The sequence below is a fragment of the Physeter macrocephalus genome, chromosome 14, assembly GCF_002837175.3.
Source record: "Physeter macrocephalus isolate SW-GA chromosome 14, ASM283717v5, whole genome shotgun sequence".
Lineage (NCBI taxonomy): Eukaryota > Metazoa > Chordata > Mammalia > Artiodactyla > Physeteridae > Physeter > Physeter macrocephalus.
The window spans coordinates 98156439-98170650 of record NC_041227.1 but is presented as its reverse complement, the minus strand read 5'-3'; the positions used below and the strand labels follow the sequence as shown (position 1 = coordinate 98170650).

The 14212-nt window shown below is 44.2% G+C and overlaps 1 protein-coding gene across 1 annotated transcript; it reads right to left on the bottom strand.

Annotated features, from left to right (window-relative positions):
• Positions 1-9863: 9863 nt before the first annotated feature.
• Positions 9864-12089, bottom strand: LOC102989537 (C-C motif chemokine 8). Its single transcript, XM_007105608.1, has 3 exons — positions 11947-12089; positions 10824-10941; positions 9864-10423 (listed from the first exon to the last, which is right to left on the bottom strand). The coding sequence occupies exons 1-3, from the start codon at positions 12017-12019 to the stop codon at positions 10318-10320; spliced, it is 297 nt and encodes a 98-aa protein (XP_007105670.1). The 5' UTR covers positions 12020-12089; the 3' UTR covers positions 9864-10317.
• Between the last annotated feature and the right edge of the window lie 2123 nt (positions 12090-14212).

The following is a 14212-nucleotide window of genomic DNA, read 5'->3' as shown; positions in this document are numbered from 1 at the left end:
GATCTCTTGTGTCTTAGGCCAGACCTTTTCCCGGACTCCCTCCCGGTTAGCCGTGGCGCACTAGCCCCTTCAGGCTGTGTTCACGCCGCCAACCCCAGTCCTCTGTCGGCTTCCGACCGAAGCCCGAGCCTCAGCTCCCAGCCCCCGCCCGCCCCGGCGGGTGGGCGGACAGGCCTCTCGGGCTGGGGGGGGCTGTCTCGGGCTGGTGAGTGCTGGTCGGCACCGACCCTCTGTGCGGGAATCTCTTCGTTTTGCCCTCCGCACCCCTGTGGCTGCGCTCTCCTCCGTGGCTCTGAAGCTTCCCCCCTCCGCCCCCCGCAGTCTCCGCCCGCGAAGGGGCTTCTAGTGTGTGGAAACCTTTCCTCCTTCACGGCTCCCTCCCACTGGTGCAGCCCCCCTCCCTATTCTTTTGTCTCTGTTTTTTTCTTTTGCCCTACCCAGGTACGTGGGGAGTCTCTCGCCTTTTGGGAGGTCTGAGGTCTTCTGCCAGAGTTCAGTAGGTGTTCTGTAGGGGTTGTTCCACCTGTAGATGTATTTCTGATGTATCTGTGGGGAGGAAGGTGATCTCCACGGCTTACTGCTCCGCCATCTTGAAGGTCATATATATATATATACACACACACACCACATCTTCTTTATCTCTTCATCTGTTGATGGACATTTATGTTGCTTCCGTATCTTGGCTATTGTAAATAGTGCTGCTATGAGCATTGGGGTACATGTATCTTTTCGAATTGGAGTTTTTTTCCAGATATATGCCCAGGAGTGGGATTGCTGGATCATATGGCAACTGTATTTTCAGTTTTTAAAGGAATCTCTATACTGTTCTCCATAGTGGCTGTATCAATTTACATTCCCACCAACAGTGTAGGAGGGTTCCCTTTTCTCCACACCCTCTCCAGCGTTTGTTATTTGTAGACTTTTAAACTATGGCCGTTCTCACCAGTGTGAGGTGATACCTCATTGTGGTTTTGATTTGCATTTCTCTGATAACTAGCACTGCTGAACATCTTTTCATGTGCCTATTGGCCATCTGTATTTCTTCTTTGAAGAAATGTCTATTTAGGTCCTCTGCCCATTTTTTTTTTTTTTTTTTGAGCTCTATCCCTTGATCTGTATTCTGAGGTTGCACTATTTTACAAGAATGTTTATTTCAAACAGGATAAAAAGAAACACCCAGAGAGCTGAAGGAGTGTGAATTCCTGATTACAGTCTTCTTTGGATAAAACAGAAGCTTTGCTTCTGTGGTATGTGTGTTTAGGCTGATTAAATTCATGTTTGATTACAAACCCCAGGGTAGAAGGAAAATAAATATGTTCATGAAGACTAGGAGTTCCCAGTGGGAGGAAGAGAAAAAAAATCATTAGCTAATACCCTGATGGCTGCCGTCTCTAGGAAAGTCTAGATAGATCTCATCATGGCACCCCTGTGCTCAGGGACCCTCTGTGGATGGCTCCCCATCTCCCCAGAATATCCATGCCCCCAAGCATGGCACTCACGACCCTCCCATCTGAATCCAAAATATTTTCTCTTCCTCCTTCTCCTCTTGTACCCTCTCCTAAGTCACACAGCAGAGGGTTTACCGTGTCCCAACACCTTCTGAGCTTTGCTGCCTGAGGGCCTCCGTCCCTCCCCTTCTTTACCTGTTGGAAAATGCTAACCAATCTTCTGCCCATTTTTTGACTGGGTTGTTTGTTTTTTTGTTATTGAGTTGTTTGAGCTGTTGGTTTGTTTTGGAAATTAAGCCCTGTCTTGTCGCATTGTTTGCAAATATTTTCTCCCATTCCTAGGCTGTCTATTCATTTTGTTTATGGTTACCTTTTGCAAAAGCTTATAAGTTTGATGAGGTCCCATTTGTTTACTTTTGCTTTTATTTCTATTGCCTTGGGAGACTGACCTAAGAAAACATTGCTACGATTTGTGTCCGAGACTGTTTTGCCTGTGTTCTCTTCTAAGAGTTTTATGGTATCATGTCTTATATTTAAGCCTTTGAGCCATTTTGAGTTTATTTTTGTGTATGGTGTGAGGGTGTGTTCTAACTTCGTTGGTTTACATGCAGCTGTCCAGCTTTCCCAACACCACTTGCTGAAGAGACCGTCTTTTTTTCATTGAATATTCTTGCCTCCTTTGTCAAAGATTAATTGACCAACTGACCATAGGCGTGTGGGTTTATTTCTGGGCTCTCTATTCTGTTAGACTTAGATTTTCTTGATGGGTGTGGGGACCATGTCCCTTTCAGGAAGGGCCCTGCAGTGCCAGGTTGCCAGATGAAATACAGGACATTTAGTTAAATTTAAATTTCAGATAAACAATGACTTTTTTTTAGTATAAATATACTCTTGGCAATATTTTTGCTAAATCTGTAAACCCATAGGTCTGTACTGTAAATCATCCCCAGACCTTCCCCCAGAGGAGCCTGCTGCCATATAACCAGAGTGACTCTGCAGTGGGAAAAGAAATATTGACATCTTCTGGGATTATTTGATGATAGCTCTAAATGGATGATATTCTCTAGACACCTGAAAAGCCACTCGCTTACCAGTCAGAAAGGGAGCTTTTGGAGGTTCTAAATCAGTTCTTCAGGTATGTGAAGAGCATAAGTTCAGCTAGCTCTTTTCCAGTTCAATGAACTTTATAGAATAGAAGCCTCAAAAACTATAGAGTCCTGTGATTTTAGAAACATTCTTTTGCTGTAGAGTCTTAGCACTCAAGTGTCCTGCAATCTGTCTCCAATAGCCCTGGACAATCTTAATGCCTTACCATCTAAGATCCTAACAGTGGAGTTAACTTCACTCTGCAATGTTGTGGTTTTCAGAGGTGTGTTTACCTGCTGATGTCTATTCTCCAGGAATAACTTATTGGGAAGCCCTGATATATACCCGATGAAAACTACAACTGCTCAAGGAAGCAGAGCTGGGGAACCCTGTACTCAGACTTCTCCGTCCAACTTCTTTCACTGTTTAAGCCTCTAAGGAATATTGAGACAGTGCAACCTTTCCATTTTATAGAACAGGTATCTGGCTGCTGGGGTGACTAATGAAAAGAGGAGGGAGACATGCTAGCTGGCATTCTCTGCCCCTCAGACTGGGTCTCTCCAGAGAAAGGCAAGCCTGCAGAGAAAGAGAATATTTCCATTGTGACCGTGGAGGAGGGAAGTCCATCCACCACTACTGAACACCGTGCAAGACCACTTGCCTCACTTCTTCCTTCACATCACCTTCTTTCTTATCTCTGTCTTTGCTTATAATATCCCATCCATTACAACATTCATCTTTCCATCTGGCCCATACAGGAATTATGTGAGGTCTGGCTTACATCGTGTCTGGCTTCACAGATTTCAACAGGGGACCAAACTTGCTCTGAAATGGATGGCTGATGACCTTCCAGCTCAAGCCCTCCTATTTCTACTCTAGAAAACAGATTCATCTTTCTGGTCACGCTCTGGACCAGCATATAGTAAAAAATGAATACTTACCAATGATCCAAGGAGCCTAAAAAGACATAAGGCTTCTCCTCTGTCGGAAGATTATCATGTAATTGATTTTCCAAGCCAGACAGGGGTGAGGCAGAATTGTCTTGGGCGAACTGAGGTGTGCAGTCTCCCTACCCACTGGGGTCTTAGCATTTTGCCTGTTGTTGCATTGCTAATTCAGGTGTTTATAGTTTTTAGTTTCTGCTGTCCTCTCTTTGGGGGAGACTCCCAGGATGAATGCCTGAGGCTGCCCCTTCCCACGACTAAATAAAAAATGCAGGCAGGAGAAACTTTGCATTTGGCACACGCTGGTGCAGTGGCCAAAGAAACGGAAGTTCTTCTGTCCACAGGCGAGTGGACCCAAATTTGATTCGGTAACAGATTTTCCTCCTAATTCAATGTAATCCCAATTAAAATCCAAGCAAGAATTTTGTGGAGATTGATAAACTGATTCCTTTTAAAGGAGAAATAAAAGACCAAAAATAGTTAAGACAACTTTAAAGAAGAACAAAGTTGTAGGACTTACACTCCCAGATGTTAACAGTTTTTAGAAAGCAATAGTCATTATGACATGGTGCCAATGTTGGATGGCATGATATGGCTGATATGCCAAGGGAACAGATTAAAGAGTGCAGAAATAGAACCATACATATATTGATATTAGATATTACCGAAGTTTGCACTGTGGAGTAGTTAAGAAAAAATACTCTTTTGAATAACCGATGCTGAATCAATTGGATACTTATATGGAAAAATAAAATCTTGATCACTAACTTTCAGCATACCCCAAAATCAAGTTAAGGTGGACTGTAGTTCTAAATGTGAACAACAAAAATAACGCTTTTTGAAGATAATGTAAGAGAATAACTTTGTGACATCTGGTTTTAAAAAGTTTTCTTTAACAGAAAACAAAAGCACCAACCATAAAGGAACGTACTGATAAATGGACTATTTTAAAATTAGGAAGCTGTGTTTCCTGTTAGGAAGGTCAACAAGATGGGGGTTCCTCATCCTAGCCTCTCCCTATCCACACACACAATGCAAAGCCTGAAACTAACTCTAGCCGCTGAGGTCTCTTTGCCATTCCCCAATCCCTCTGGGCTTTTCCTTATTTGAGGCCTTTGCTCTAAGTATCCCCCTCCTTGGATGCTCTTAACCCCACCTCTCTCTGGTAAATCCGCAAAGGCCTATCTTGGGCCAACTATCCTCTGGCCTCTGCCCAGTGATACTCATTAGTGGATGATGAGGAAGTCCTGATAGGGAATGCTGAGTCTCTTTTACCACCGTAATGGCACCCTCAACAGTGCCAGCATTACACCAGGCACACAGTGGCACTCAGTAGAAGATGCTGAATTGAAATACATTTCTCTCTCAAGAGATATATACAGAGAAGCTCCAACTTAATGGGGTTAAACACTAGGCTCTGATCTACTTACTCGCTGAAGACTGAGACAGAATTTTCTCTTAGGCCAATTAATTACATTCGAACCTTTTGCCTAAGAACAATTCAACACATGTGTACAGCACCCTGATCCTGTATCTCTCTAGTTACCTACATCTTGATCTTTGTAAGCCCTTCCATGGAAATCAATCAATCAATCAAATCAAATCAAATCAGGAAGCTGTATCATCAAAAGGCAAAAACAGGGCTTCCCTGGTGGCGCAGTGGTTGAGAGTCCGCCTGCCGATGCAGGGGACACGGGCTCGTGCCCCGGTCCGGGAAGATCCCACATGCCGCGGAGCGGCTGGGCCCGTGAGCCATGGCCGCTGAGCCTATGCGTCTGGAGCCTGTGCTCCGCAACGGGAGAGGCCACAACAGTGAGAGGCCCGCGTACCACACAAAAAAAAACAAAGGCAAAACAGGAGTGAAAAATAAAATAACAGATTATGAGAAGATATTTCAATTCACATGTCTGTCAAAAGATTCCTATTCAGAATATAGAAAATACTTCTACAAATTCATAATAAAAAGACAGGCAGTCTAAAAATAGACAAGATCCAAATCTAAACAATCTAAAAATGGGCAAAGGATATGAAGTGGACCTTCATAAAAGAAGATATCCAATAAACATTTAAATAGATGTTCAACCTCGTGTCAGGAGTAAAATGCAAATTTAAGCCACAAGTTTGCGGAATTATACACATAATCATTATGGCTAACTTAAAAAGAATGACAGTACCAAGTGCTGAAATACCCAATATGGAATAACTCAAACTCTCATACATTGCTGGTAGGAGTGAATGTAAACTGGTGACATAGCTCTGGAAAATATTTAGCCATATCTGGAAAAGTGTTTGGTGGTTGAGTGTATGCTTAATATATGCATGTCCTATCATCCATGTGTGTATATCTATCTATCTATCTGTCTGTCTAGCTATCTATCTATATGTACCATCTACCTGTAAAACCTCAAGTTCACACTGATACCTCCAATTGCAGTCCAACACCACAGGGTTTTTCTTGCTTCCAACATTCCATATTTTTCTATGGAAGGTTCTCCAACAGTAAGGGAGCTGGCTTCCGTCATCTTCAATACATTTACTTATTTGCTAAATCCTTCTTTAGGTCACCACTCTCCTAGCTACATGGCTCACTCAGTCCTCGTCCTGACTTGTGGGCTGACCCCTTGAACCCAGTTCTACCAAACATGCTGGTTGGGTCCACAGTCTTGGCCCCAGCCCTGGTCCCAAAGAACATACTGGGTGAGACCCTGATCTTGGTCCCAGCCCCAGCCTTGGTAAACACACCAACCAAATACCCAGCTAAATCCCTGGCCCTGAGCCAGCGAACTTGCCTGTTGAAATCCAGGCATTGACTGGGGGAAGGAGAACAAATATTGACTGTATAAAACAATGAATCAGGGCTTCCCTGGTGGCGCAGTGGTTGCGCGTCCGCCTGCCGATGCAGGGGAACCGAGTTCGCGCCCCGGCCTGGGAGGATCCTACATGCCGCGGAGCGGCTGGGCCCGTGAGCCATGGCCGCTGGGCCTGCGCGTCCGGAGCCTGTGCCCCGCAACGGGAGAGGCCGCAGCGGAGGGAGGCCCGCGTACCACACAAAAAAAAAAAAACAAAAAAAAAAAACAATGAATCAATAAGGCAGAGCCTGAGATGAGAACTTCTCTCATACCTAGCTCCTTCGGGAAGTGACCCCAGGGATCAGGGCTGAGAGGCAGCCGAGTGAGATGGAAAAGGAGGAGAAACAAACAGAAGCATGCAGAATCAAGGTCAGTATAGTGGGCGATGGAATTAGCTTCTCCTGAACTGACTGACATACCTGCAGAATGGCTCCCAGAATCAGCCGCTGGAAGGAAGGGTGGCAGAAGCATTTAAACATCTGCCTTCCACCCTGCACTGGTGGAAAGTTGTCACCCAGAGTGTTCACTGGCCCGCGCTTCTGAGCCGCAGGCAAATGTGCAGGCTGAGCCCACCCCTGACCTGAGATGACACCCAAGGAGGAGCCTGTGTGCAGAAAGCAAGAAGTGAGGAGACCCAGAGCAGTTGTTGAGAGAGTGAAATGAGTCCAAGCCCGCAGCAAGCTCCCTGCCCGAGCCCAGGGTGAAATCAGAGGAGAGCCCAAGAGGATGCTTGTCAGCTTCAAGTGACCTCACCAGTTCTTTGCCCCCAGTTGACAAGAGAATGAACTGTGCTCACAGATATGAACCCATTAGTGGATGGATGTGTTTTTCTTTTTTAAAAAAACTTTTTAATTTATATTGGGGTATAGCCAATTAACAATGTTGTGATAATTTCAGGGGCACAGCAAAGCGACTCAGCCATACATATACATGTATCCATTCTCCCCAAACTCCCCTGCCATCCAGGCTGCCACATAACATTGAGCAGAGTTCCCTGTGCTATGCAGTAGGTCCTTGTTTGTTATCCATTTTAAATGTAGCAGTGTGTACATGTCAGTCCCAAACTCCCTAACTATCCTTTCCGCCCCACCCTTCCCTCTGGTAACCATAAGTTCATTCTCTAAGGTCTGTGAGTCTGTTTCTGTTTTGTAAATAAGTTCATTTGTATCATTTCTTTTTAGATTCCGCATATAAGGCATATCATACGATATTTCTCTTTCTCTGCCTGACTTACTTCACTCAGTATGACGATCTCTAGGTCTATCCATGTTGCTGCAAATGGCATTGTTTCATTCTTTTTAGTGGCCGAGTAATATTCCATTGTATATATGTACCGCATCTTCTTTATCCATTCCTTTGTTGATAGACATTTAGGTTGCTTCCGTGTCTTGGCTTGTAAACAGTGCTGGGGTGCATGTATCCTTTCAGACAATGTTTTTCTCTGGATATATGCCCAGGAGTGGGATTGCAAGGTCATATGCTAGCTCTATTTTTATGGAGATTTTCAAAACATTAATATTCAAGTTAAGGCACATAAAACATCAATAACTTAAATAAGATGACATATCACTTAACACATTTATGTTTAATGTCATTAATAAAGTTCATTGTGATTTGAAATACAACAACATAATCCCAGAGTGCCTCTGGGTAACGCTCGGGGAAAACAAATGGATTGTGTCTTGTGCTGTGGCCTGGTGCCAATTTAGGGTGAGTCTCTTGCCTTTGGAATTTAGGATTTGTGTCTAGGTAGTTCATGAAACCCTGGGCCCAGATCTCCGGAGCCAGCTTGACCTTGAGGCTGTGGAAGAGAGCGGTTAGAACTGGATGGAACCTACTGTGGTTGGAAAGCACTCCTTTTGCCCAGCTGACATTTAGATGCCTTATTTAGATGCCTGGGGTTTAGGTGTGCTACCTTGGACTTCAATGGAAAGCTTATCTTCAGACCTTGATTCTTCTTTCAAAACTTTCGGACAGGTTATATACCTGACTTGCAGGTGTTTGCCATTAGGCTGGCTCAGTGGTTTTAATTCTAGGCACTTTCTTCCTGGCCCTACCCTAGCCAACAGATGTGGCCAAGTTCCCAGGAGACATGGCTCCTAGAGCAGGAGAGAGCTTATGAGGTTGTCTGCCAGGTCCTCTCACTTCCTGCCTGTGACACAGAAAAACTTCCACTTCTGTATGGGGCATCTTAATGCCAGAGAGAGAAATTGACTTGCTGTAAGTGACTCAGAGAGTCAGGGTCAGTTCTGCGATCAGAGCCCAAGTCTCTTGCCTTGCTCTGTTTCCATGTTTGTACTGGAATCATGGTATTTCTCCAACCAATGACAGGCCCCCTGGACTTGGGTCAGCAGGACAATAATCTTCTTGCCCTTAATGAGGGGTCTGGTCTTTGTGCCTTGGTACTGTAGACCTCATGTCTGAAAAAGGAGCCAGCTATGCTCACGAAGTACAGGAGAATCTTGACCCTAAGAGGCTATTAAGGAAAGGAGATTCCATGCCTTCAAATGGATTTTGCAAATTCTTGAGATTGGGGGTTGAGGGTATAGCGATAGAGATGAATTCATTCTGTGTCTCAAGGGTGCAAGCCCTGTAGATGTGGGTTTGCAAGATTAGAAGAGAAGGGTCTGTGTCTTGGTCAATTATTCTCAACCTTGTACAACATTTAACCTATCACTCTTTCTGGCCTATTCTTCCACACTTCATCTCCACTCCCACCCTGTACCATTTATGTCCCCATCATTTCCCCTGCACCATGGCAGCAGCCTGCTCTCAGGCCTCTATCTCTCACACTCCATCCTGTACTCAGGTACTAGGTTATTCTTCCTGATGCTCACCTCTGAATGTGATATTCTCCTTCTCTCCTATTTCAAAACTTTCAGTGCATCTCTGTTACCTGCTGACTTCCCAATCTGAAATTCAAGAGCCCCTACAACCTGGCTCCAACGTGCATTTCTAAAACTCTGACTCCTCTTTCTTCCCAGAGCCCAGCCAGATGGGATTCCTTCCTCTGGCCCATCCCTCCCCTCATCTCCCTCCTGTACCAGTTCGGAAGAATCCTTTCATTTCCCATCATATTCCAATCTCTCAAGACTGGTCCTGTTGAAGGCTCATCTCCAATAAAGAACCTTAAGGGGACCTCTAAGTTAGAGACATCTAGTTTCCTGTTAGACTCAGTTTCATTTCTGGGATATTACTCTGGGTTTGAGAATTAATTAGATGGAGAAAACCTGGGGCTATGGAGAAAAGTTTGAAGACTGTTGCAAGAGATCAAGAGAGAGACCAGGCGAAGGTAAGTGTGGAGAGAAAAGCAATAGGAATCTAGATTCTATTAAATAAGGGCAGGTGATTTAGGGACTGGAGCCACAGGGCTGGAACAGTCTGGTCCGGTCCTTCTAGGTTCTCCCTAATCCTCAGCTGAGTCCAAAAGACTCAGTTTAGAGGATGATCCTTACACCCCAAATTGTCACTCATTGCTGCCATTTTCTCCCTTCCTGCCCAATGTTACCCCGTGAAAAATAAGACCAAGTAGTTTAAAACTATATAGATTTTTTTCTCTGAAAGTTCCATAGTCATTTAATAACATTAATTTCCATCACAATACTACATAGCACACATCATCTTACTGGAGCACTGATTTCCTAAGAATCCAAAGGTGTTTCACTCTGATGATCAGTGGAAGGACCTCACGATACTACAGGCAGGTAGGAGGGAGAACAGTGCCGTCTTACCATGAACTTAATTGAGCTCACAAAGGAAAACTCATCACCAGATGTTGTGTCTTTACATTCATTAGGATTTATGGCAGATAAAGTTAAAACATCAATAACTTAAATATAATTATTGTTTAAGAAACTATGTGTTTTAAATCATTAAACAAAGAACCTCTTTTGGGACATTATAATAAAATAATACAGCTGGGGGAGGTTGGGGGGAAATAAATAAGATTTTTCCAAGGCTCTGACTCTCTCTCAGTCCAGGTACGAAGGTTCAAGCCTTCAGGGCTTGGGACTTTTGATCCAGGAGCTTTATGGAATTCTGGACCCACTTCTGCTTGGGGTCAGCACAGACCTCCTTGTCCGCTTTGGTCTTGAAGCTGTGGGGAAAAGAGGGCACAGTTAAATGGAGTGTCTTGAGGATTTTGCCCAGGAGTTTGGCCCGTTGGCCCCTAAACATGATTAGCCCTTGCTCCCTGGTGAGGAGCCTGGATGGGCACAGAAGGGGAAATGGGAGGAAGAGGCCTCTCTTCCAGAAAGGAAGTTCTCTTGGTACTGCTCCAGGGGAAGCCTTCCTTTAGCTCCTGGCTAAAGGAACTTGGATGATCTGACCAAGCTTCCAGAAGAGCCTGGAGTGAGTATGGATGCCTTCTCATGGGCTTCATTTGTCTATGGGGTAAAGGGTCCTTTGGATTAGATGGCATGTTTATCTGACTCATTTGGAAGCATAGAACTCAGATAGAATTTTTGGCCGACGGTGGCCGGGCATGGTCCACTCACATCACAGCTTCCTGGGGACACCAGCTGTTGGTGATTCTTGTGTAGCTGTCCAGCTTATTGAAGGGGATCTTCCTACTGATCACAATAAAGCAGCAAGTGATTGGGATGGAAACTGAATCTGAAAAACATTTTGCAAAGCATCAGAGAGTTATAATGCATTGTAAGCATTTGTAAGAGAAGAAGGAGAAGGTAGAAGACAAAGCAGATACACAAGTTCTAACTAAGACCTACCATTCCCTAGTTCAGAGCTTCAGTCCAGATCCCATAGATAAAATGTTATCTGTGAGTCAATTTCCTCTGCTGAACTATGGGGCCCCTCATTGTTGACTGCAGGTGGAGAAATCTTGAGTAACAAGATTAATCCCTGTAGCGTGATTCGGAGGGTCTATAGATCCAAAACCTCTCACCCTGGGAAGATAAGTTCTAAGACCTTGCTTCCCAGCTATTTGTCCCCATGCGCTGAGAGCCAACCTATGTCACATGCTGAGATGCCTGTGGGTGCTTATCCTCCTTACACAGCCACACTTCTGGGAGCTACCCTGGACCGTAATCCAACATTTGAGACCTCCAGCAAGAGTTTCTTCCTCTCTACTACTGCCCCAAATGTCCTTCCTATCCACAATGAGAAATGGTACTTCCCTCTGCCACATCTCCAAACAAGGGGAGGATCGTTGAGATAGCAGCTTCATTTAATGTCCCAAAGCTGGTGTCGAGAAAGATCGTGGAGCCTGGGCTTCTAGCTCTGGTTCTGCCTCTGACCAGTTGTGACATGCCAGCTCTTCTTAATTCCCCTCTGGATTTCATTCTCTCCATCTTTTTTTTTTTTTTTTTTTTTGCGGTACGCGGGCCTCTCACCGTTGTGGCCTCTCCCGTTGCGGAGCACAGACTCCGGACGGCCACGGCTCACGGGCCCAGCCGCTCCGCGGCACGGGGGATCTTCTCGGACCGGGGCACGAACCCGCGTCCCCTGCATCGGCAGGCGGACTCTCAACCACTGCGCCACCAGGGAAGCCCATCTCCATCTTTTTAATGTAAGCCATGCAGCAAGCATGGGATGACTCATGCCAGGTGTTAGTACCTGGGGTAGTTAAAATGTTAAGGCTTAAGAAGAGAGGAGGCTTACCTGGCTGAGCCAGCACCTGGGTGCTGAAGGCAGCTGCTGTGAGCAGGCACAGGAGGGCTGCAGAGACCTTCATATCCGAGGGTGAGCTTAGGAGCTTCAGCCTGAGAGTTGGAGGTTTCTGAGTTGGTCTCAACTTCTCTGCAACTCTGGCTCCTCTGACTGATCTGCCTGCCTTTTATAGGGAGCAGAGCACATGGGCAGGGTCGTGTTTAAGGAAGGATAAAATAGGCCCCGAAATGTGGTGAGTAGGTACCAGATCCTGGTGGTGATTTCCAAACGCCGAGAAAAGGAAGTTGTGCAGTTTCCATCATTTGTTTAGACGGTGGGGTGGTGGTGGAAGGGTATGTGGTTATGCCCAGTAAAGTGAGGAAGTGACGTTATTGGCCTATTAAGGGCTCTGATTTCTTTGAAATGGAACATGATCTGTTGGCAAGGAAGAGTAGAAGCTGAGTTCCTAACGGAGTGAAGAGAACCAAGTGCCTGACCCTCCCCATGTCCCGGGAGGTCTGGGATGGGGCCCTAAGGCTTTGCCTGGTCTCTTTATCAGATTCTTGTCCCTGCCATCCTAAATCAGTCAGGCTCCTTTAGAACCTCATACAGGTAGCTTGATAGAACCTTAGCAGAACGATAGAATCCAGGAATCTTCAAGTCTTAACGCCCTGGAATGTTCTGTTGTGGAGCCTAAGAACTGGGCGGCAAATACTGATCTTTTAGGGTGGTGATTTCCAAATATTTTATCTAGACACTGAAGTTTCTTTCCAAGTGAAATGATAAGCAGAAGCCCAATATATCATGCAGATTCAGGTAGAATGGGTCTGTTTGAAAAGGGTCTTTTGCTTTTGGTGTCAAATCTTTTGCCCATTTAAAAAATTGTGTTTTTTTCTTACAGTTGACTTTAAGAAGTTCTTTGTATATTTTGCATTCAAGTTCTTTACCAGATATGTGCATTGCAAATATTTTCTCCACAGGCTGTAGCTTATATTCTTTTTTTTTTTTTTTTTGAGATAAGCAGGCGTCTCACTGTTGTGGCCTCTCCAGTTGTGGAGCACAGGCTCCGGACGCACAGGCTCAGCGGCCATGGCTCACGGGCCCAGCCGCTCCGCGGCATGGGGGATCTTCCCGGACCGGGGCACGAACCCGTGTCCCCTGCATCGTCAGGCGGACTCTCAACCACTGCGCCACCAGGGAAGCCCTGTATCTTATATTCTTAACAATGGCTTTCATAGAGCAGAAGTTTTAAATTTTAATAAAGTCCAATTTATCAATTTTTTTCTTTCATAGATGTTGCTCTTGGTATTATAGCTAAAATCTCATCATCAAACCCATTTGCATATCACCTTTTCAATGAATATTTCCAGATTTTCCACAAATCATTCAATATTCTCCAATAATCTTCAATGTTAAAGACTCCACAGGAGTCCATATATAAAGGCACCATAATTAATTGAAGAATTTCAGTTGGGAATTATATAATTTCCATTTTTTCACAATCATAAACAACAATTATGAGAAAACTGATGTAATATTATCATTAATGTCTCCATGCAATTCCATAGCTAAGGGATTAATCAATCAAAATGTGTGGAATTATTAAGGCTCTTAATCAAATTACAACATTGTTACATTGCTGGACGGTTTGCATCTTCATTAAAATGCGAGTTTATTGTTCTTAAAAATATTTAATGATTGCTAAGAAGATATTTATCTTGTTAAAAGGTAAAAGTAAGCTGTGGAATAGTGGTTTCCTTTGTGGTGTTGACATCATGAGGGAGCCTTTTTAGAGGCAGAAATGTTCTATATCTTAATCAGAGGGGTGCTTAAACAGTTGTCTACATATTTAAAATTCATGAAATTGTACGCTTAAAATGTCTGCACTTTATTGTACGTAAATTAAGCTTCAACATAAAGTAAATAAAAAGAAAAAAGCACAGCACTATTTTGCTTACATTCTAATTTATATATATATTTTTAGTGAGTCTGTTAGTTGATTTATTATTTTTTTGTGAGTAATACATTCATGTTTTTATATCAGATGGCTTTTTATTGTTCTTATTGATTTGGAAGAGATTTTTGAACATCTACCTCATGCATTTTCCATTTGTTGCAAATACTGTGTGAACTTGTAAGAGTGTAGAGTTTGCAGAACATGAGACAAATCAGTGTCATCAGAATTTCTCGTGACCAGAAGGGAACTTGAGTTCTTCCAGACAATCCACCTTACTGGTGTACTGTGTAGCACTGATCTCTGTGTGGGAGGGTGTTGTCT